The 22,339-nt window shown below is 48.3% G+C and overlaps 1 protein-coding gene and 1 long non-coding RNA gene across 26 annotated transcripts; both read right to left on the bottom strand.

The window, feature by feature from the left end:
• Nucleotides 1-33: 33 nt before the first annotated feature.
• LOC123080398 (uncharacterized) lies at nucleotides 34-8,935 on the bottom strand. Of its 25 annotated transcripts, none has more exons than XR_006438373.1 (15): nucleotides 8,493-8,928; nucleotides 8,266-8,400; nucleotides 7,882-7,970; nucleotides 7,673-7,786; nucleotides 7,010-7,300; nucleotides 6,729-6,811; nucleotides 6,533-6,652; nucleotides 6,247-6,370; nucleotides 6,062-6,152; nucleotides 5,159-5,208; nucleotides 4,525-4,607; nucleotides 4,360-4,439; nucleotides 4,037-4,183; nucleotides 3,780-3,941; nucleotides 1,557-1,835 (listed from the first exon to the last, which is right to left on the bottom strand). It is a non-coding gene; the product is annotated as an uncharacterized lncRNA (long non-coding RNA). The 25 variants fall into 25 exon arrangements; XR_006438370.1 differs by having other exon boundaries at nucleotides 3,780-3,971; nucleotides 4,085-4,183; nucleotides 8,493-8,927; XR_006438376.1 differs by having other exon boundaries at nucleotides 3,780-3,917; nucleotides 4,085-4,183; nucleotides 8,493-8,927.
• Nucleotides 8,936-21,496: 12,561 nt separating this feature from the next.
• Nucleotides 21,497-22,107, bottom strand: LOC123075320 (uncharacterized). Its single transcript, XM_044497957.1, has 2 exons — nucleotides 21,933-22,107; nucleotides 21,497-21,863 (listed from the first exon to the last, which is right to left on the bottom strand). The coding sequence occupies exons 1-2, from the start codon at nucleotides 22,077-22,079 to the stop codon at nucleotides 21,681-21,683; spliced, it is 330 nt and encodes a 109-aa protein (XP_044353892.1). The 5' UTR covers nucleotides 22,080-22,107; the 3' UTR covers nucleotides 21,497-21,680.
• Nucleotides 22,108-22,339: the final 232 nt, after the last annotated feature.

The following is a 22,339-nucleotide window of genomic DNA, read 5'->3' as shown; positions in this document are numbered from 1 at the left end:
CACATACACCAATTCAGCGCGCGGAGGACAGCCCCACCGCTACCTCAGCAAGGACTAAATAAAACTAGTAGGACATAACAAAAGAAACTGAAACAAACAGAGGTAAACTCGAGTAATGCAGCGACTCTAGCAGCACAGACACAAATCTGAAACTATCAGAGCTCCCACACACATATTACATAACCGCAGCTCCAGGGACACTTGCACAAACTGCATTACTCGGGGAATGAGCATCGTCGCATTGCCCCCAAGACTCAATCAGCCTGGGTCTGGCCACATCAGTAGCGGCGGCTCCCTTGTCTTCTTTTCCAGCTTTTGCGCCATGTTTTGCAGTTGGGATTTCACACAGTCGGAGGACAGCCGCTCCCATAGAGAAAGACTTGCTGCCGTCCTGCACCAAAACACCTGTAGACCAGGCCAAGGAGTGTGGTTGAAAACCATGTCATTCCTTAAATTCCAGATAGTCCAAAGACCAGCTGCATGAATAATATTAATAGCAGCAAAACTATCACCCCTAGACCAGCATTCAGAGGAGGACAACATACTGATATCCCCTCTAAAACCAGTCAGCTGCATGATAGTTCTCCACAATTCTAAAGAAACTACACACCCAAAAAATAAATGGTGGCAGGATTCTAGCTCAGAGCAGACTTAATATACATTTGACTTTACCTATGTAAACTATGTAGGTGACTGAAGAACAGTTGAACTGAGATGTATTGACATTTGCAGTAACCGAGTCATCTTTCAGAATTACTGTTCTGATACTTAACACTCATTTGATCGTACCTATGCACACAGTTGAACTGAGGAGTGAGAGAGTTGTCTTGTTGTGCGTTGCAGAGGAAAATACACATTAATTAACACGTCAAGCGAGGAGAAAAGACTAGTTTGCAACATTGGCTTAAATGACCATTAGTTTCTACCTTGGTACCTGTAATATTGGTTTGTGGCCTTGTATATAAAAATGGAGGGAGTATATGGCTGGAATGGTGGATCTGCCAGCGGCATGTTAATGAAGAACAATCCAGATGATTGACTGACTCTAGGTGGCCAAAGAGCATCTGAGTCTTCACATTAATAGAAGGCTCATTCTCTAAAATTTTCTCAATAAATGATGTCATACCAAATGCCCCATGGCCGTGAATGAAGTGCCTGGAAACAAGGAAATGTTCACCAGGACCGCCAGCCCAGAACGGCAGCAGGCAGGCATGGCAAGCTGGACTGCCGCACCGAATATATGACTAGATCGGTATCGCACTCTAGCGTGAGGGTGCCGGTCCAAACGTTATGGTCAAGAAAGGAATACTTAGTAACAATCCAAATGTCCAGGTTTATCATGTGTATTCATGTATGACAATAATACATCAAAGAAGAAATATTCAATTGTGATAGGAGCGAGACACAGCATATCGCGATCAAAATGGCCTAAGTAAGCACTGCCCTTTATCCAATACTTGAAATACAAAGCACGGAAAGCATCGCAGGAGAGGTAAGTGGTACATGGAGGAATGCATACCTTTGTCAGACGTATGGCTCAACACATTGCCCGGACGTATAAACAACATATCTATTGTTGCGACAGTAGTGGATCAGTTAAATGTATTGAAATTACATCAAAAGTACAGCATTGCCTTTATATATAACATAATTTGTGCCCAATACATAACATCCCTCCAAGCAATGCCAAAGGGCAACGCAATCAATCATACAAAAAGCAAAGTAGCATTTTTGGCAAAAGTAAACCAACAGGATAAGTCATCACATCATAGACACACAATGTCAGAGTCATTATATAGACAAAGGGAGCCTCGGGAGGGTGGCGGCTCCGTCATCTGCACAAAAAATATATAATTCAGTGGGAGCATAACAAACAACAGCAGGAGCAGTAAGGCACAAAACAACAATAGCAGAAATTGTAGGCCATGAGCAGCAAGGCCGGCCACAAGTAGGACGTGCGCAACGGCCGGCAAGCAGCAGCAGTAGCAACACACGGCACACAGCAAAAATAGCAGCAAGCGCCGGCCACGATCAGGACGCACGCAAGAGCTGTCCACGAGCACGACACACACGGGGCCGCTGACGGCATGGGAGCTGTTGTCTCAAGGAGGATACGCGACCCTCCTGCGTCCCCCCCGCGGGCGGCCAGGAGGGAACCCTAGTCACCGCAGCCGGGGCTCCCCCTCCTCTCCTCCCTCCCTCGCCGCCGCCAGGGGGCGCAGCCGGGCGAAGCGCGGCTGGTGCCGGCGGGGAGATCTCGTCCTCTCGCGCGGGGCCCTGATGCGGGACGGGGCGGCCGGGCTGGGGTGCGGCGCTGGCGGCGGGCGCTGCGGCGTGGCGGGGAGCCGGAGCTGTGCGGCGACGACCTCTTGCTGGCTGCGCGACGGGCGTCGTGGTGGCGGAGCGTGCTGGGCGGCCGGTGGTGGCGGATGGTGCGGGTCAACGCAGCTCCGCCAGATATAGCCGCGTCGCGACGCGGGCTGCGAGGACTGCGGACGGCGCCGTGGGGTCCGGCGGTGGTCGTCCGTGGCAGCGGGGGCGGTGGTGCGTGCTTGGCGGCGGCGGCCCCGTCCAGCACCATTCTGGTCTGGCGGGCGTGGGGGCGAAGGGCGGCGCGGGGCGGGCTGCGACCGGATGTGGTCGTGGCCATGTCCGTGGGCCACGGCGGCGCACTAGCTGCTGCCGGTGGTGGTGGCAGGTTGATTGCGGCGGCGGCCAGATCCCAGATCTTCCTGGCGTCGGTCCGTCTGTAGGCTGCCTGTATCGGCCTTCGACCCCTCTCCTTGGCGTCCGTTCGCTTCTCTCACCGAAGGGCTGGCCTTCTCCCGGCTGCGGTCCATCATCCGTCTCGCACCCGGTGACGTAGGACCGAGCTGGTCTCGCGCCCGGCAGCAGGAACGGCTCGTCTCGCGCCCGGCAGCAGGACTGCGCTCGTCTCGCGCCCGGCAGCAGGACCGGCCCGTCTCGCGTCCGGCGGCAGGACTGCGCTCGTCTCGCGCCCGGTGTAGCAGGACGGCTCGATGGAGGCTTGTTGTGGCCGGCCTATTGGGTCTCGGCGTTGGGACCGGCCAGGGGTGTGAAAGGCAGATCCTTTCCGCCCGTCTCTGCGGTGGGGCTCGGGGGACTCGGTGTCAAGGTCTTGGATTCCGGGGCGGCGGCCCTGGTGGTGGTGGCGCGGTGCTCTTGGGCAGAGCTCGTGCCTCGGTGCTGCCCGGCTACTACGGCCGTGTGGGCGGCGTGGTAGCCGGGGTGTGGCGTTCGGTGGCGGTGAATGTTGGCCGGGGTGAAAACCTCTCTATCTTCGGACGGACTGGCGACGGCGAAGATCGCTCCCTTCTTGAAGGCGTCGTCGCGGCTATCACTGCCCGTCGTGGTGCTCCAAGGGAAACTCTGATCCTCGGATCGGGCAGTGGCGACGCTCCGGTGCCGTATCCTTCCTGAAGGCACCGCTTTGGAGCCCACGGTTCGTCATATGCGGCTTCCCTTCTTCGGATGAAGCGCCCGGCGGCTCATGTAGTGCTAGGGTGTGTGTTGCTGCGCTCAGCGCCTATGTATCCTGCCTTGGGTGCGTGTGTGTGTTTGTGGTGGGTGAGTGCGGTTGTATCGGGCACTGTGGATCTTTGCTTTATATATAAAGCGGGGCGGAAGCCTTTTTCGGTAAGAGAAAGCAGCACCGCCATGACGCGGTCAGGCGACGAACGAGCACGCAGGTCCAGCAAGACAAAGCAGCAGTGCCATGAAGGGGCGGTGGGGGAAGGTGAGCTGGAGAGAGGACCTACCGGCTACCGGAGATGGTCCCTGCCGTCCACTGGACCTTGACGGATCTGACGGGAAGGGGAGGGGACGCCCAGGATCCGGTCGTCGCCGCCGGCGTCATCAACGAGTGGTTCAACGGTGGGGCTGTCGCTCGCCTCCTTCTGGCCACCAAGCGATATCCTAAACTGAGTTGCCAAGTGTATATATATGATCCACTATTGCAGTAACAATCACAGCAATCGACAACAACAAAACCAAGAAAAATCTTAGTGATCCCTACAGGCATGAATGATGACCATAAAGGGGAACGGGACTGAGAGATACACACACAGAATGATACACGAGATCCTCACAGTAGGACCACCATGTTCAGCGACCTGCAGCTCCAGCTTGCCACTCAGCCAGCGGATACGACACCGAGCTCTCACTGCATTGGCGTACATAAGTTAAAACCACAGAAACAAAACAATACATACATAGGAATTGACCATAGCAAGACACACGAACTAATTTCACAATGCAAGACTATAAAGGATTCACCAAACATCAGCTTGTTTAGTCATGGAAGGAAGCATCGCATTAATAAACACAGTAGGGGCAAACCTAATTTGAGAAAACATGCATCCATTTAAGCTATCTCTTTTCCAGATTGTATAGGATATTTTAACTGCTAGTAAAGAATCCTGTGAGATAATACAAAGAGGATATGCTATATCAATGGGGGTAGAAAATTAAGTAAACTATAAAAGTATACCCATAGTCTCATACCATGATTTATGATTTATTAGTGCCGAACCCAATAAATAGTCTAAGCAGATTCCGTTCAATCTCTACACATTAGCACACACATCCTAAAGTAAAATCCAGGAAAAAACACATGAGAGGTATACAATAAATATACATGAGATGTAAACTTTAAAACTATATAGAAAATGAGCATATTGCAGAGAGATAAATGCAGATTTGGAAGCAACATATTCATAGATACGCAGAGTCTAATTGTAGCAGCATATCCTTGTGAGACGGATACACCTTCTGAACTTCTCTCTAGCCTACACATGTAGTCTAATGGTAGCAGCAGAGTATAATAAATGTAATGCACATTCTGAACTTCTCTATAGCCTGCACATGTAGTCTAATTGTAGCAGCAGAGTCTAATAAATGTAATTAGCATATAATGAGCTATATGTACTGCTCTGATTCACAACCAATAGCAACATCATGGTCCAGTATGCTTGTCACTAAGAGATAAAGTGGACAGAAAGAAAGGGGATTCATGTACTTCTACAACTATGGTGCTTTGGCTCTAAATGGAGTTTGATTCCAAATTCCCATGATCTAACTTGGAGCAAGATCTTGACACCAATAGTAGACAACTAATTTTCAGAGGAGGTGACATTACCTTGTGAAGCACTGGCACTACTCTCACTCAAGCAATAGTAGCATAGGGCCCTGAGCAAAAGGAAAAAAGAAACACAAAGATTTAGCAACAGGAGAACAAAGAAAGTACGCCGTACTATATATAGCTAGGTACGACAATGTCCAAAATCAAATTAAAATCTAACAATCAGATCCACTTGTTCGTTTTTGGGCCCAACGGATCAGTTCAACTCTTTGTTTTGTACTGGAGTCTACGTGGTCCATCAGCAGTGTACAATAGTTGGTACTCATTATCTATGCCCATAAGAACTTCCCCCACAAAAAACGGATCTTCACATGCAGCAAGCAGCGTACAAACTATATATCCTCATAAGAATCTTCACTTTCACTTGCAATATAATAAATAAATAGTTTGACAACATATACAGAGAACTTTCCTGCTACGTGACAATTTTTCAAAGCGGAATATCCAGACTGAAACAATTTCATCATCCATCTATGTGCCATCTATCTATTCGAGGCAGGTTTTAGCATCACACAACATTCCATCGCTAAGAATGGAACTAAAAAGTTGAAGTGAAATTTTGAGCACCACAAACAAAATCACCCAAATTTCCTGACCAAAACAACTGTATCATTTATAGGCCATGTATTTTCCAGGCAGATTTTAGTATAGCACAACATACTGTGGCTAAGATATGGACTGAAATAAACATACTTTTCAGTGGAACCTTAAACAACCAAAAGCCCTTTTATACAGAGCTAGCTTCAGTTGCAATAGCAATAAACAGTTTTACAGGCACATACAGTACAGACCACAGAGTCTGCTTCCCCAGCAAAATACCCTGTCCTGAAACAACTTCTATCTATCTACCAGCAAAATACCCAGCACATACAAAGAAGAGAAGGAGGAGGTGTTTGTCACCAGATGATCCTTTTCGTTGGAGACAGAGATGAGGAATTGTGCTTGTTGCCGGCGCGGTTTTTCCCGCTGCAGCCACCATCACCGCTCCAACCTGGACATGGACGCACGCATGACAGCAGGCCAAGTCAAGAAAAGGAAGCATCTCCAAAAGAAAAACGATGCAGGGAAAGGAGGAGGGGGCTCACCTCGGCTTGTTGCCAGTCTCCGGCGTCCGCTCGCTCCTCCTGCAACGCACAACACGTTGGACAGGGATGGAGGCTGCACAATTTCTCCTTCATCTTCTCTTGCTGGGTAGAGGAGTCAGGCGAGCTGGTAGCGATAGTGGAGTAGTTACAGTATCAGCAAATTTGGGAAACTTCTCATTATTCGGTAAATCATCCTGTTTTCAACTATATATCAAAACTACTATACTGTCAAGACTTGTGAGCATCAGTAAGCCCATCAAAATGAATAATGTCTCGGATGTCTAACCTTATAGTTTTCCTCTCCAATGTTTCTGGATTTTTTAACTGGGAACACCTCTGTAACACGAGTGTTGACATATTTGGGTATTTTTTTGGTTGTTCCATATTCCGAAGCCCATTGCTTGGCCTAAACCCACAAGATAGGTGTCAACTTTTTGATCAAGCACAATAGGAACATCAATATATAAATACAGCAGATTTACCTGTCAAATGGCGCAGAAGCAAATAACTGATCATCAGCAATCTTTTCAGATGTGCGTCTCTTATCATGTTCTCCCTGCAGAAACTAATCGTTGGAATAAATTTCAATGCTTAGAACAGGGGCTAAAGTAGAGCGATATTTATGACATTCATGTATAATGTGGAGACATAACACGACGGAGAAACATGCTACAACAGGACATGCCTATGGTTCTCAAATGTCACCAACACTTCAATAAATGAACTAAATAAAGACTTATTTCCTCCAGACCTTCTTCCTTACCTCAAAGTAGTGCTCCTTGATCTCCATCTCTGCATCCAACCCAATAAACTCACACAACTGCCTGTGAGTGTTTTTCTGCTCTAAATACAGGACCAACCTCAAGCACGCGGCCAAAGCCACCACAGATGCTCATCTTCTTGTATAATTGGGGAGATTGTGCTAAACAAGCAGGCTGGCCATTATACTCCAGATTGAATACAGATGCACCACCTTCCACCTGGACCACCAATCAACTTTGGACTGTGCTGGATCCCGATAAAATTCTCCGAAGAACAAAGATTCCCTGAATTTCTGCATGTGTATCCAGCAATCATTCCATGCATGAACCAAAAGAAGAAAATAAGAATTACATGCTACAGAAATACATAACAAAATCAATCTGCATGATATGCAACATGAATGTCACGAGCATAAGCATAATTTTGATGAAGAATATCTCATGCTGCATGTTAAATATAGGTTTGTGCAAGGTGCCTTTTGCAGCTTGGTAGATGGAAATACTAAGATGAAAGAATAAACAGTGATCGGACCTGCTTTTATTTAATAATAATAACAATATACATGGTGCTAGCCGTAACAGAGGATGTCATTTGTTACAGGAGTGTGCCTTACTGCATGAATGGTGACAATCGGTCAGTGCAAACAAGGATAAATAGTACTCACGTTCTCAACATGGCATTGGATGCAGAAGATTGCTTGATTTGCAGGTGTCCGCAGATCGATAGCTCGATAGTTCAAGCATGTGTCCTGGAGAACAAGTACCAACTTCTCCCTAGCCTGTAACAATGGCAAGAATAAGAACCATAGAACAAAAACTGAGCCCTTCCTGCAAAGCGAAAGGAGGCAAATGAAATAATTTGAAACGGAGATACTTTTTCAGCCTTGTCGAATTCTGCTTCGCTTCGAAGGTCTACTGCATCAATAGGGCGATCCCCATACTTTCGATCAACCTCAGGTATATCTGTCGGGACCCAGGGTTCATCAGCTCCCCATTATGCAAATAAAAAAAGAACAATAAGCTCACTCACAAAGGGAACAATTATTATTGATTATAACTCACTCTGGAAAAACAATGAGTGATTAATTTGTCCTAAACAGGAACCATTCATTATCATGAGCCAGTGCTGAACAACACATAGCAATACTGAGCTTTCTACTGGGAAAGATTAAGCACATTCCACATCAACTGAGCACAAAGCAATGCATGAATTGCACTGAATATCAGGGGAAAAGGTGGAGTAAAACGGGTGGCTCACCAGTGCACGAGAAGATCCACATACCACCAAGCAAAATAACTGAAGAGGGGGGCCCTGGATCGATCTACATCGACAACCCGAGTCTAAACCACCAACAATGAGCGGAGGGGAGGTTTGCTTCTGCTGCTGGTACATCTAACGAATATATAAACAAAATGTTATCAGATCCCACATAAAGCAAGGAACCAAATAATCAAAAGCATATGCAGCTGAGGAGGAAGAGGTACCTAGCAGTGGGTGAAGCAGGGAGACTATCACCAATTCTGCGGCTCCTTCCCGCCGCCGCCTTGGGCGCTTCTTCTTCCCGGACGTGGTGCTCTTGCGGGAGCGCTTGGAGACCGTGGCCTCCTGGTCGGCCTCGGGTGTGGCCTTGGCAGAGGCCAGCACTTGCGCGAGGAGCCCCGCGACGACGCGATGACCGAGGGCGGCGAGCTGGGCGACGCCATGGGTTGCGTGCGGTTGGCTAGGGTTCCGAGGGAGGAGGCGGCCGCGGTGGGTGGGTGAGGAGCGGCGACAAGGAGCAGCAGCCGCAGCGGTGCTTCTCTGAGGGCAGCGGCGCGAGGGGTAGGGGGCAGCGGCGCGAGGAGAAGGGGGAGGGGGAGGGGGCGGCGGCGCGACGAGAAGGGGTAGGGCAGTGGCTTCAACGCGAGAGAAGGGGAGGGGGCGGCGGCTTCAACGCGAGAGAGATGCGAGAGAGAGACCCTTCCCTAGCAGCCTGTTTGTTTCGGGGAATTAGTATTAGGGAATGGGAATTAGGAGGGCATGGGTTTAAATTCCCTTGTTTGATTGGAGGACAGGGGAATTGGTGATGGAGGGGGAAAGGGAGTTGTTAGTCAAACTCCCACTTATCTCTTCCCATGGGGGCCGTGGTAATTGGAGGAGGGAATGGGAAATGAGAAAGAAAAAAGCAATCGACATGTTCGTTGCTCCCATCGCGCAAGCTGCCGAAACAAGATTCCCACGACTAACTCCCACCCCCAAACCAAACGAGGGATTGGGACTAATAGTCCACTTCCCATGTCTAATCTCTCAGCTAAGTCCCACTTAAAAATTCCCATGCCTTTTTTCTCAAACTACCAAACACGCTGTAGGTGTCTCGCTGATTGGGGAGGCAACAACCAATGGTGAGAAGCCACTTGGCATAGGATTAGGTGAAATCTCACAAATACCCTCGGCGGGGCACGGGAATTTCGGGCGGTGGCATGAGATCTTTTACCAGTGGAGCACGCCGACGGGTTGCACGGGACGCGCCCCAGCCCAAGCAAATGACATGCGGGGCCCATCTGCTGGTTACCCCACACGTCAGTGAGACCAGAACGAATCCGCGAAGTGAGAGAGACCGGGAGGGGATGGTAACTATTCATTGGTACAGGCGCGTGGGGTCGATCCGACGGCCAAAATCCTTCACCGCATCGATCTAATGGACAGAAACGCATCAAGCAAACAAATCGAACGGCCAGAATGCTCTGAACTCTGAGGAGGCTCGGGAGTGCCTGTCTCTCTTATTTCTCGATTAGGCTGGATCTCAAGCAGCTCCACTGTTAGATCCTCTCATCATCTTTCATGTGGAGGTGGATTATTACAACCCTATGGATCGGATTAATGTAACGCTGATGCAGACGATCGATATGTTTGGGAACCGGTCAGCCTGCCTTGGGAACTCCAGAGGTATGCTTAGGGCATGGCCAACGGTTAGCTTCAGAGGTGATGCTCCGCAGGCCACCTAGGTTCGGATGCCATCGTGGCAGTGAACTGACAGCCTCAAGGTGGCAGGTGCTGCCTGCAGAAGGAGAGAGAAAGAAATAGAGAAAAGGGTGCAGCGAGTTGGGACGAAGACATCAAATAGTGACGCATGCAGGGACCTCTGAGGCAGCGCGTGGGTTGGGTGATAATTAATATCAGCGATGGCCCTAGCTCTCCTAGCCGATGTGTATGTACGGGAGCAGCACCTTCCTGCTGCCTCCATTGTACATGCTCTTATAGCTATGCCATTCATGCCGGTTTTGGTTTGTTGAAGCGAGTGACGCATTGTGTTGCTGTCCAAGATATGCATAGTTGGATCATATGATTTGGGTAGCTGCTGCTTTTGATGTTTTGGATGATCGTGTGATTTGGTATGCACTGTGTAGTAGAGTACCATTGCATCTTTTTCTTGACCGGGCTCACGTACAACATCACAACTATGTTGTCCGTAGGCGACAATATATGCGCGTGCCTCACGAGTCAATAAGATATAGAACTGCTAAATACGAATTGTAATACAACGATCCTGAGAATTACACCCATGATGATTTTCATGACATTATAGGAAAGAATGTAGTGATAGGTTTGTGGAAGATTATCGAAGCGTCTAAACCTCCAAACAGGAGGTCCGCAGGGTATATATTGATTGGTTGGGGCGCATCTCCCAATAGCGCATACATATCGTAACAGGGAGGAGATACAACGAGAGATTACAGGAGAAGAGATAGAAAAATAAATGAGTACATTGTTAAGATAAATCTATCTCTAACTACCTATGCGTGCTACACAAGATAACTCGTTTAACACTCCCCCTTAATCACAACTACACAAGTTGAGATTACGCTTAAACTCTTCAAAGCTTCTTGTAAAAAGTGCCTTTGTGAACCCATCAGCAATCTGATCTTTGGAAGGTATGAATCTGATCTCCAATTCTTTGTTTGCAACTCTTTCTCCAACAAAGTGAAAATCTATCTCGATGTGTTTAGTTCTTGCGTGAAAAACAGGATTAGCAGAAAGATAGGTTGCACCAAGGTTGTCACACCAAAGTATAGGCGTCTGAGTATGTGATACTCCAAGTTCTCTTAACAAAGCTTGCACCCAAATAATTTCAGCTGTAGCACTAGCTAATGCTTTATACTCTGCCTCAGTACTAGACCTGGAAACAGTAGCTTGTTTCTTGGCACACCATGATATCAAAGTAGGTCCATAAAAGATAGCAAATCCCCCTGTTGAGCGTCTATCATCAACACAACCAGCCCAATTCGCATCAGAAAAAGCACTGATGCGAAGAGAGGAGGATTTGTTTATAGCTAGACCAATGTGTGCTGTATTCTTTACATACCTCAAGATGCGCTTGGCAGCTGTCCAATGGGTTGTAGCAGGTGCATGCAAAAACTGGCAAACTTTATTGACTGCAAAGAAAATGTCAGGTCGAGTAAGAGTCAAGTATTGTAATGCACCAACTATGCTCCTATAACTGGTGCTATCCTCCTGATTCAAAAGTGCTCCTTCTGTCAAGGAGAGCTGTTCTGAGCTGGACAAGGGAGTTGGAGAGGGTTTACAATTTTGCATACCAACTCTGCCTAACAGATCAGTCACATACTTTCCTTGTGATAAATGAATGCCATGTTCAGTTTTCTTGACTTCTATGCCTAAGAAGTAATGTAGGTCCCCCAGATCCTTTAGAGCAAAATCTGCCCTAAGATCTTTTAACAGTGCTGTTATTGCTTCATTAGATGAGCTAGTCACAATAATATCATCAAGGTAAATGAGAACAAAAATGATGGTCTGAAACTTGTTGTAAATAAACAAAGAAGTGTCAGACTTGGATGGAAGAAACCCAAGCTTTTGCAATTCCATACTCAGCCGCGAGTACCATGCTCGAGGTGCTTGCTTGAGCCCATACAAAGCCTTGTCGAGTTTGCAGACATGAAACGACACATTTTTGTCCTCAAACCCAGGAGGTTGTTTCATATAGACCTCCTCTTCCAGAACACCATGAAGAAATGCGTTCTGTACGTCTAGCTGTGTGAGACTCCACCCATTTGCAATAGAGAGCACAAGACGAATAGATCCAGCTTTGACAACAGGACTAAAAGTATCTTCATAGTCAATACCATAGCGCTGTTTAAATCCTTTTGCTACCAAACGTGCTTTGAACCGATCAATTTTACCATCTGACTTTCTCTTAATTTTATAGACCCATTTGCAATCAATTAAATTGATACCTTCACGACGAGGAACTAGGTGCCACGTCTTATTGCGTTGCAAAGCAGAAAACTCATCCTCCATTGCTTGTTTCCAGCGTGAATCACCAAGAGCTTCATGCAGAGTCTTGGGTTCATAGATTCACCTGTCAAGCAAGTCAAGCCATATTTTGCAATATTTTTGTAATTAATTCTGGAGGTAATCCCCTGTTGAAGCCGTGTTCGTGGAGGTGTAGGCACGGCCACAGGGGAGTCAGTCGTAGGAGATCCGGGCGAGTGCAGCAGCTGATCCTCTGCAGCACGGGATCCCGAGGCTGATTCGGGAGCAGCGGCGCGCGATCCGACCGCGCTGGGGAAATCATGCGCCGGTCGGGCCTCGGGAGCAGGTCGGTCGGTTGGTGCAGGCCCGCGCCAATGCGACGCGACTGGTGGAGTGGTGGCGGGCCCAGCGGCGCCTGGCGAGGGAGACGTGGCGCCCTCGGACCGGCCGGCCCAGCGCGCGCGTGAGAAGCCGGGCGGGAAGCCCGACAGGAGCGGAGAGGCGGGCCCTGGCGGCGATCCCGCGGCTGATACGCCAGCGACAGATTCGCCTGTCCCATCTGGCCCAGGCACCTGGAGGGATCCCGAAGCAGATCCACCGGGGGAATGCGTGCACATGAAATATTGCGAAGGAGAGCACCGGCATTTGGATGAAGTTTAGCAAAAAGGAAACTGTGTTTCGTCAAAGACAACGTCGCGAGAAATATAGACACGACCAGTTGAGACATCTAGACACTTGACTCCCTTGTGTTGGCTACTATAACCCAAAAAAATGCACTGTTTGGAACGAAACATGAGTTTTCTGTTGTTATATGGATAAACATTGGGCCAACATGCACAACCAAAAATACGAAGAGGAGCATAATCTGGTTTAGTGTGGAAAAGACGCTCAGTGGGTATTTCATTCTTAATAACTCGGCTGGGTAGGATGTTAATAAGATGAACAGCAGTGAGATAGGCTTCATCCCAAAACTTGAGGGGCATGGAAGCAGCCGCAAGTAGGGAGAGTCCTACTTCGACGATGTGTCTGTGTTTTCGCTCTGTGGAGCCATTTTGCTGGTGTGCGTGGGGGCATGATACATGGTGAGAAATGCCTAACTTCTGAAAGAAAGAATTTAGCTTTTCGTATTCGCCGCCCCAATCAGACTGGACAACGATGATCTTCCTATCAAACTTCCTTTCTACGAGAGCTTGAAAATTGAGGAAGACTTGAAACACATCAGACCTTTTCTTAAAAAGATAGATCCATGTACACTTGCTATAATCATCAATAAAGCTAACATAGTAGGCATGTCTCCCAGCAGAGAGAGGAGCAGGACCCCATACATCTGAAAATATGAGTTGTAATGGCTTAACAAAAATTACAAAACAGTAAAACAAAGCTAGCTACGAGGCAGCACGGCAACTTGGCGTCGTCAAACTGTCCGATCCAGCACAGGAACCGTCCAGATCGTCACTTCGTCCCACCGAGACCTTTAGTGCGTTTTAACCGCGTCGCGAGACTCGCGACCAACTAGACCCGCGTAATCGGGCCGCTGCTTCGCAGACCGAGTCAGGGATCATCCCGTTCATTGGACCAACCAGCCCAAAAGCCCACGTAGACAGAGCGACGGAAATCTTTGCCCCCGCCGCGTGAGTTCTCCATACATTCGTCCCTATCTCCGATCCGATCTCCCAATCCTCCCACCCCCCCACAATGCGCGGCGATGCGGAGTGGCTGCTCGGCTGGTGGAGGATCTGCCTCGTGGCTGTGAGGGGATCATGCCTTACCACTAGCGGCGCGGCGACCTAGGACTCGTCCGTCGCGTCGGCGGTGACACCCTACCTCCTCCGTCTAGGGATCACAACGGCAAGCGGCCACTCGTTATGGGGTCTCTTCTCTTCGAACTTATTGGTCGCCGGTGATGCTCGGAATGCTGCTGTTGCTACGCGCCTGTGCAACGCCCCCACCACGTCCACGCTGGCCCAGGACGGGAGTGTGGCACTAAGCCCCTGGTCCTCTACGACAGGCAGGTTGGACGAGACAAGAAATTTTCCGTGCAAATTCTCTCTAATTAAGGAAATCCTTTAACTCTTCTAATGTTGTGATTATATCATGCAGGAAGGCTCTTGCCATCTTTCTGTATGGTGATTTATTCATCTGCCATTCCCATGTAATTGGTCCGTGACCGCCCAAGATTGGTGCTCATCAGGCATGTTCTAAAATATTGTCTAAATTATAAGTTCAGCATATTTCGATGTAGCCATAGAATACTACCTATTTAAGATTATTGATATCAATGGTTCAGAAATGTATTCTGAGTTTGGCAAGCTAGTTCTGCAAATAAGTTTCTTTGCTTCTTATTTCTTGCTAACATATGTGTGATAGTTCAAGTACTCAACTATTATTCTGTTGTAGTTTCTATATTTCCAGCACCACCCAACGGTTTGGCATCATCTTGTAACTGTTCCCTCCCCAACTTGATGGCACTACACACTTGTTTATTGAAGCGGCTAACTTGAGGAATCAACGGGTACAGTCCATCCACGCATCTACCTCGATAGAGGATTTGCTTCGTGACCTGATCTTTGATCAAAAAGAAGAATGGGTGAAATCTAAAAATCCATGATTGTCAAGGGCAATGCGGTGAACGGATAGGAGATTTTTTGATGAAGTTGGACAATGCAAAATATTATTCAGGTGGATATCTCTATGTGGGGAACAAATAATTGAATGACCAATATTGCTTATCTCCATACCTATACCATCAGCGTTGTGAACTTGCTCATGACCATGATATTTCTCATGCATGGTGACCTTCTCGAGCTCATGGGTGATGTGGTCGGAGGCACCAGAATCGGCATACCAGTTGGTATCTACGCCATATGACTTGTTGGCTACTGCGGCAACTTTCTTTTTCTGTGAATTATCATCTGCATAGCGCCACTTGCATTGCTTTGCAATATGGTTAGTTTTTTTGCAAATCTGACATTTTCCTTCATATTCATCATACCCTCTGAAGTTGTTGTTGTAGTTGTTCTGGCCTCCCCTGTTGTTGTTATAGAAGGGGCGACCGCTGTTGTTGTAGTTGTGTTCTCCGCTGCCTCCGGAGTTGGAGTAGTGGCCACCATGGTTGCCACCACCATCACCGTAGTGGCCGCCGCTGCCACCACCGTGGGAGTTGGGGTAGTGGCCGCCACCACCGCTGCTGTCATATCCACCGCGACAAGAGCCACCGCCACCGCTACGGTAGCCTTTGGAAGGGCCACCCTGTCCGCGAGAGGCGGCGTTGGCCGATGATTTGAAGGCTTGGCCGCCGGTGCCCTGGAACATCTCAACCCTCTGGTCGAAGGTAGATACCATGCCGAAGAGTTCGTCGACGGTGGTTGGCTCAGGACGCACATCCAAGGCGCTGATGATGGGCTAATATTCCATGTCCAGCCCGGATATGATGTGAGACACGAGTTCATCCTCATCTATGGGTTTCCCGGCCGCTCCAATCTCATCAGCAAGACCTCGCATATAGCCAAAGTATGCTGCAGCAGATTGGGTTCCCTTTTGAGCGGTGGTGAGGGAGATGCGGATGTGATTACAGCGGGAGCGGGATTGGGCGGAGAACATGTTGGCGAGGGTAGACCAGATGGCATGGGATGTTTCAAGGGATGCTACTTGGACTAGGACTTCTTTCGAAAGATTGCGGAGAAGATAGGCAACGATCTGTTGATCTTGGATAAGCCAAGGCGCATAAGCAGGGTTCACAGCCACCTGATCTTTGCCCTCGGCATTCTTGCTGGTGATGGTTTTGGGTGGTGCTTCTAGGGTTTTGTCGACGTACCCGAAGAGGCCCGCCCCCATGATCTGGGAACGAGCTTGAGCACGCCAGCGAACATAATTGGAACGGGTGAGGGGTTCGGAGACGTTGTTGTTGAGGCCGGTGGAGACAACCGAGGTGGACGTCGACATTGTCGAGTTGGAGGTGGAAGAAGGGTGGACGGGAGGGATAGCTAGACGAAGGGGAAGAGGGTAGCTCTGTATACCATGTGGAAGATTATCGAAGCGTCTCAACCTCCAAACAGGAGGCCCGCAGGGTATATATATTGATTGGTTGGGGCGCACCTCCCAATAGCGCATACATATCGTAACAGAGATGAGATACAACGAGAGATTACAGGAGAAGAGATAGAAAGATAAATGAGTACATTGTTAAAATAAATCTATCTCTAACTACCTATGCGTGCTACACAAGATAACTCGTTTAACAAGGTTCCCCTGTTTTGAGAATGTCGAGAAATGATATAAGCGTGAATGCTATAAAATAAATAGATATACAAATCCCTGGCGAATAAAACGTCATATTTCATTGAAAACTCTAACAAAGTTGCATGCAGTTGCACTCGATGCACTAGAGGAGACCCGAGGAGGTAAACCCCATAGGACACTGAATGTCATGCTACTTTATATCCCAGTCGGAAGGCTTTGTTCATTGCATAGCTGACACAATGTATCACTCTCTAGTGCCACAGGAAATCCACACCGACCCCAGCATGCCGCATGGCACAGAGAAATTCGTTGTGGCACGCAGGGACGAAGGCAACGCAGATTTCAGGCCGGACAATTGGGTTGTGATTGCAATTGTTGGTTCGCATCCAGCTGGTGTTTTCAGGCATTTCCGCGCGATACCGAAACAATGCCTGAGCACCATGTAGCATTTGGGTGTGTAGATCCACATTCCACAGGAATAAAGAGCGCATAGAGCATTTGAGTATGTAGTTTGATTAGCCATCTTGGGCCATGCCTGAGCATCATATCATATGTAGTGTACACTAGCGAGCCCGGTGAACACACATGGACAGGCTAGTATAGCAGTCTCTGTGCTTGACCCACGGGGTCGTAATTTCCTCGGCATCGATAGGAATGGACTGCGTGACACCGATGGTTTTGGACCCCCCTACCATCGCCAGCTCCCACTCAAAATCTACGCGCGTCGCCTGAGTCGGCACGGCCAGAAAAGTCCGCGCCAATGGGAGGGTCACATGGCGGTATGATTCAGCGCACAGAAAGTGCGGCACCGGATGGGCAACACGTCGAAGAAGATTGATGGCCGACTTGGCATCTCTGGTGAATATGGTGATCTTGGGATCAAACATGTCGGGGCGCGCGGTGATGGAACCGTACACACTGGCGGAGCGTACAGCGGGCTCACAGCTGGGTATGCACATGCGGACGCACAGGCCGAGCTCGACGGCGTCGCTTATCACCGCGCAGACCACGTCTACGACGCCTTTGCTTGTTTCGATGGAGACGGTGTTGCATTTGTCAGACGTTGGCGAGTCGTCGTCCCAGTCCCGCACCAGGCTGGATACCTCCTCGGCATTGTTCTTGGTCGCGTCGATCTTCACTCCGAGGGCGACGCCTGAGCAGGCAGAGATGTAACAACATGGCCCGGTCGGAGGCAGCTTCATCTGCATATACATGCAATAGTATATGTGAGTAGAAGAGACTGATGTATATTGTGGGACGGAGGGAGTATATACGTACCCTGAAATCAACAAGTTGGGATTTGGGATGTTGCATTGCCCATCGCGCTCTAAGTGAGTAAAACGGCTTGGCAGTTTGGAGCTGGCAGATGATGTCGGTGACCATGCCGCCGGAGGCCAGTACTTGGCCAACGAGGGGGAAATTCGCGTACACCCCAAATATCTCGAACAGGGGGTCGCCGTAGTGATTCTTGAGGGACCAGCTAGGCCGTGGCTGGTTGCCAGGCGACCACCGCGCCGCCGCCCCGCCGACTGGGAGGTGCTCAATCGGACTAGTGGTGGCGAGTGGTGCCTTCTTGTGGATGGCCGGGCCAGCACGCCTAGGGCCGGAACCACCTAGGGAATGGGCCCTGTCAATCAGCCCCAGTAATCCCGGGAGGTCGATCAGCCTCTGCGAACAAGTTTAAAAAACCAGGGCTGATGTTTCCATAAACTAGTCAATGTGTACATACAATGCACGTTAATTTGGAAGTATATTAAATGCATGGGATATTAAGTAGGATATTATTTTTGTGTTATTATGTGATTAGCTATATTTGGCATGAAATTAATTACACGCTGAACGTGTTGAGCATTCGACATTGAAGAAATCTAGGTCGTTGGATTGACATGATTTGATGGCTGACATTAATTGAATCTACCCCTTTGGGTCCTTTTGATTGGTATCTCTACTCCTAATGGAGCAGTTGGTAGTCTCGCTTTCAGGTTTTTTTCGTCTCACCTCCCATGGTTTCATTTGGTACCTCCTCCCACCTTCGCTGATTTTTTTTCGTCCCCTCCCCCACTTCATCGTTTTATTTTTGCGTCACCCTCTCACACAATGAAAAAAATCTGAACAAATCAGAACTTTCCATACTGGCGCAAGTTATTTAGTAATGTAGAATCAATCACAAACAATCTCTAAAGATCAAATCTAAATTCATTAACGTTATCTTAAATCACTCAATCACATTAATTAAAAAACAAATAATTGATTTTTAGTCCAATTAATTAATTTCAAATCTAAATAAATTAATCTTAATGTTAATGTGGCCCCGTTGCAATGCACGGGCGTTATTCTAGTAGATGTAATGTAGCGAAAATTTGTTCGCAAAGAAAGATAGAAATAGAAAAACCATCAATCCTGATTCGGATCTCCTGCTTGCGAAGCCTACCTCAGGATCGCCCAAAAAATAAGTACTAGTAGTACAAGATGTTCTAGCGGCAGCGGCGGGATGGGGATTCATGGCGGATACCTACCCTAGACCAGAAGCCCTCAAGCCCGTGCTTGTTTTGGTTTGGTTGGGGTCCTGCCGGCCGGGCTGGGCTGGCCCCTTTATTTGGGAATTAAGACGGTGCGCTAGGCTGAGTCCGGCTCGGTTTCCGTCCATGCACGACCTTCGAGCAGGCTTGCTTTTATTATTTGTACGTACAGTACCCAGCCAGAGAGAATACCACTAATTGACTTTGCGTTTTTTGCTAAAAAAAATTGACTATGCGTTTGCTACGGAAACATACATACTACTTTAATACTACCTCTGTAAACTAATAGACACCTCTAGGAGCGCTTCCTTCCGCTGCTGTCCTTTGACGGCTCCCCTCTGCCGACGACCTTGATGGTCGGTGGTGAGTGGGGTCATCGGATTCACGCGGGTGAATCGTTCATGGCTAGGACATTCATGGGCCGGAGAACTAGCAGCCGGCCAGCATGACGATGCGGCTCCTGTGGCCGCCGTCGCTTTGTTTTGGTGTGTGTGTGGGGGTGGGTGAGGGGGGGGGGGGGGGGTAGGGGGTGATGTACGCGTGAATGCTAAGATAGTAATATAAATAGATTTACGAATTGCTGGTGGATCAACTGCTAAAATTCATCTAAAACTGTTGCAAAGTCACACGCGTTTGCACTCGATGCACTAGAGATGACTCACGGAGGTAAAAGCCCCATGGGCCACCGAAGGTCATGACTCTTTATATCCCAGTCGGAAGGCTTGTTCATTGCACATCATAATGTATCACAGGGAATCCACATCAACTCCAGCATGCCGCATAGGGCAGAGAAATTCCATGTGGCACACAGGGACGGAGGCACACAACTTTCAGGCCAGATGATTGCGTTTGTTGGTTTGCTTCCTGTTGTTGTTTTCGACCGTTTCCCTACGATATGGAAACAATACCTGAGCACCATGTAGCATTTGGGTACGTAGATCCACCGGAAGAAAAAACGCGCACACACTTTGTAGCATTTGAGTAGGTAGTTTGATTATCCATCTTGGGCCATACCTGGCTGAGCACCATTTGTATTGTGTACACTAGCAAGCCCGACGAACAGACAATGAAATATAACACTCTCCATGCTTGACCCACGGGGTAGTAATCTCCTTAGCATCGAGAATAATGGATTGCGTGGCACTGAGCGTCTTGGACTCCCCTAAGGCCTTGTACAATGGGAGATGCTTAGGGGAGGTGCTTAAAGAAATAAACCAGGCTTTTTTTAAGCACCGGTGTCTATTTGTACAGGAGAGACGCTTAACTAAGCATCTCTCCTGTAGAAATAGGCACCGGTGCTTCATAAAAACTCGGTTTATTTTTCTAAGCACCTCCCTAAGCATCTCCCATTATACAAGGCCTAATATCGTCAGCTCCCCCTCAAACTGTATGCGCGTCGCTTGGATCGGCACCGCGAGAAAACTCCTCACCAATAGGAGACCCATATGGCGGTATGATTCAGCGCATAGAAAGTGTGGTAGCGGGTGGGCAGGGCGCCACCATGCATGATGGATGGCGGAGTGAATATCAACGGCTTTCTTGACACCTCTGCTGAATATGGTGATCTGATGATCAAATATGTCTGTGCGCGCGGTGATGGAACCGTAGATGCTACTAGAGCATAGCTCACAGGGGATGCATAGCCAGACATGTATTTCGACCTTCACGGCGTCGCTTATCACCGCGCAGACCACGTCTAAAACGCCTTTGCTTGTTTCGATGGTGGCGGTGTTGCATTTGTCAGACATGGACGGATCGTCCCAATCCAACACCAGGCTGAGCTCCTCTGGTTTATTCTTGGTTCCATCAATCTTCACTTGGATGGAAACGCGTGAGTCGGCTGGGATGTAGGTAGATAGTCCGGTCGGAGGCAGCTCCATCTGCATCCAGGCATATAGTACAAGTGAGCCGCATACCAACAGGATCGGGAAGATATCACATGATACCATCATTCAAAACATAAATTTTGATGTTCAAAAGACTTGAATTTTTTTGTGTGTGTGAATGTCCACGAGACATGTGTCTACAATCCTAGAGTTTCAAATGCAAAATCAAAATATACACGAAGAAACAAACAAAAATCCACATGTTAATAGCGATTTTTTTGCTTTCGTCCTTTTGTGAACTATCCATGCTGAATTTTGAATTTGGATCGTGTTTTTTAGGGATAGTATCAAGGTATCATGTAAAATTTCGACCTTCCTAACAATTTTAGAATTTTGACCTTGAGAATTTTTGGAACATGTAAATTTGATTTTGTATCAAGGTATCATGTAAAATTGACAATTTTAGAATTTTGACCTTCACAATTTTCGGAACATGTAAATTTGATTATGTATCAAGGTATCATGTGATGCATGACATCACAGGATATTTTCCCCCACTGGAGGATCCTCCAGAGATGGTATTATGGTATCATGTGATGTGATGCAGGATATTAGTGATTGGTAAGAGCCTACCCTGAAATCAACAAGTTGAGACTCTGGATGTTGTCTTGCCCATAGTGCTCTTTGTGAATAAAACGGCTTGACAGTTTTCGGCTTGCGCTGGCAGATGATCTTGGTGGGCATGCTGCCGGAGGCCAGTACTTGGGCAACAAGAGGGAAATTCGCGTATACCGCAAAAATCTCGAAGAGGCGATCGCCGCAGTGAGCCTTGACTGACCAGCTACGCGATGGCGCGCCGCTGCTGCCGCTGGTTGTTAGCTGGGGCAGGCGACCACTGCGTCACCCCGGCTGGGAGGTACTCAACCAGATTAGTGCGGCCAGCGATCCGGATCACGGAGCCGGAACCACCTGGGGAAGGGGCGACGTCAAGCAGCCCCAGTAATCCCGGGAGGCCGATCAGCCTCTGCAAACAAGTTAGAAGTTTAAAATTTGCTCGCAAAGAAAGATAGAATTAGAAAAACCATCTACGTACCTGGATTTGGGTCTCCTGTTTGCCTACCTGAGGATCACCCATAGAATATGAAGTAGTACGAGATGTTCTTTGTGGCGGGGGCCCAGGCAGCACCTCTCCCGCGCTCCCGGTTCCAGCGGCGGCGGCGGGACGGGGATTCATGGTCATATGGCGGATACCAAACCCTAGACTACAAGCTCTCAAGCCTAGAGACTAGAAGCCCCCAAGCCCGTACTGGCCCCTTTATTTGGGAACGAAAAACCCTATTCTCACACATACAGTTTGTCCGAAATCTTTACGTACTTTTTTTTAAGTGAAGGCCATCATGACTAGCTTTATTAAAACTTAAATAATGTTTACATCGTCTACGAGCTTACTAACAATAAAGTCAAGGGACTCGTCTAACCAACTAAATGAAATCTTATTAC

The sequence above is a fragment of the Triticum aestivum genome, chromosome 3D (genome assembly GCF_018294505.1).
Source record: "Triticum aestivum cultivar Chinese Spring chromosome 3D, IWGSC CS RefSeq v2.1, whole genome shotgun sequence".
NCBI lineage: Eukaryota > Viridiplantae > Streptophyta > Magnoliopsida > Poales > Poaceae > Triticum > Triticum aestivum.
The sequence above is the reverse complement of the archived record's forward strand: the minus strand, read 5'-3'. Positions and strand labels throughout refer to the sequence as shown.

Bases quoted from the DNA above. Each gene is read 5' to 3' on its own strand.
- LOC123075320 (XM_044497957.1), bottom strand. From the start codon at position 22,079: ATGACCATGAATCCCCGTCCCGCCGCCGCCGCTGGAACCGGGAGCGCG. The intron at 21,864-21,932 runs GTACGTAGATGG...ACTTGTTTGCAG, and splicing joins AACAGGAGACCCAAATCCAG to AGGCTGATCGGCCTCCCGGG.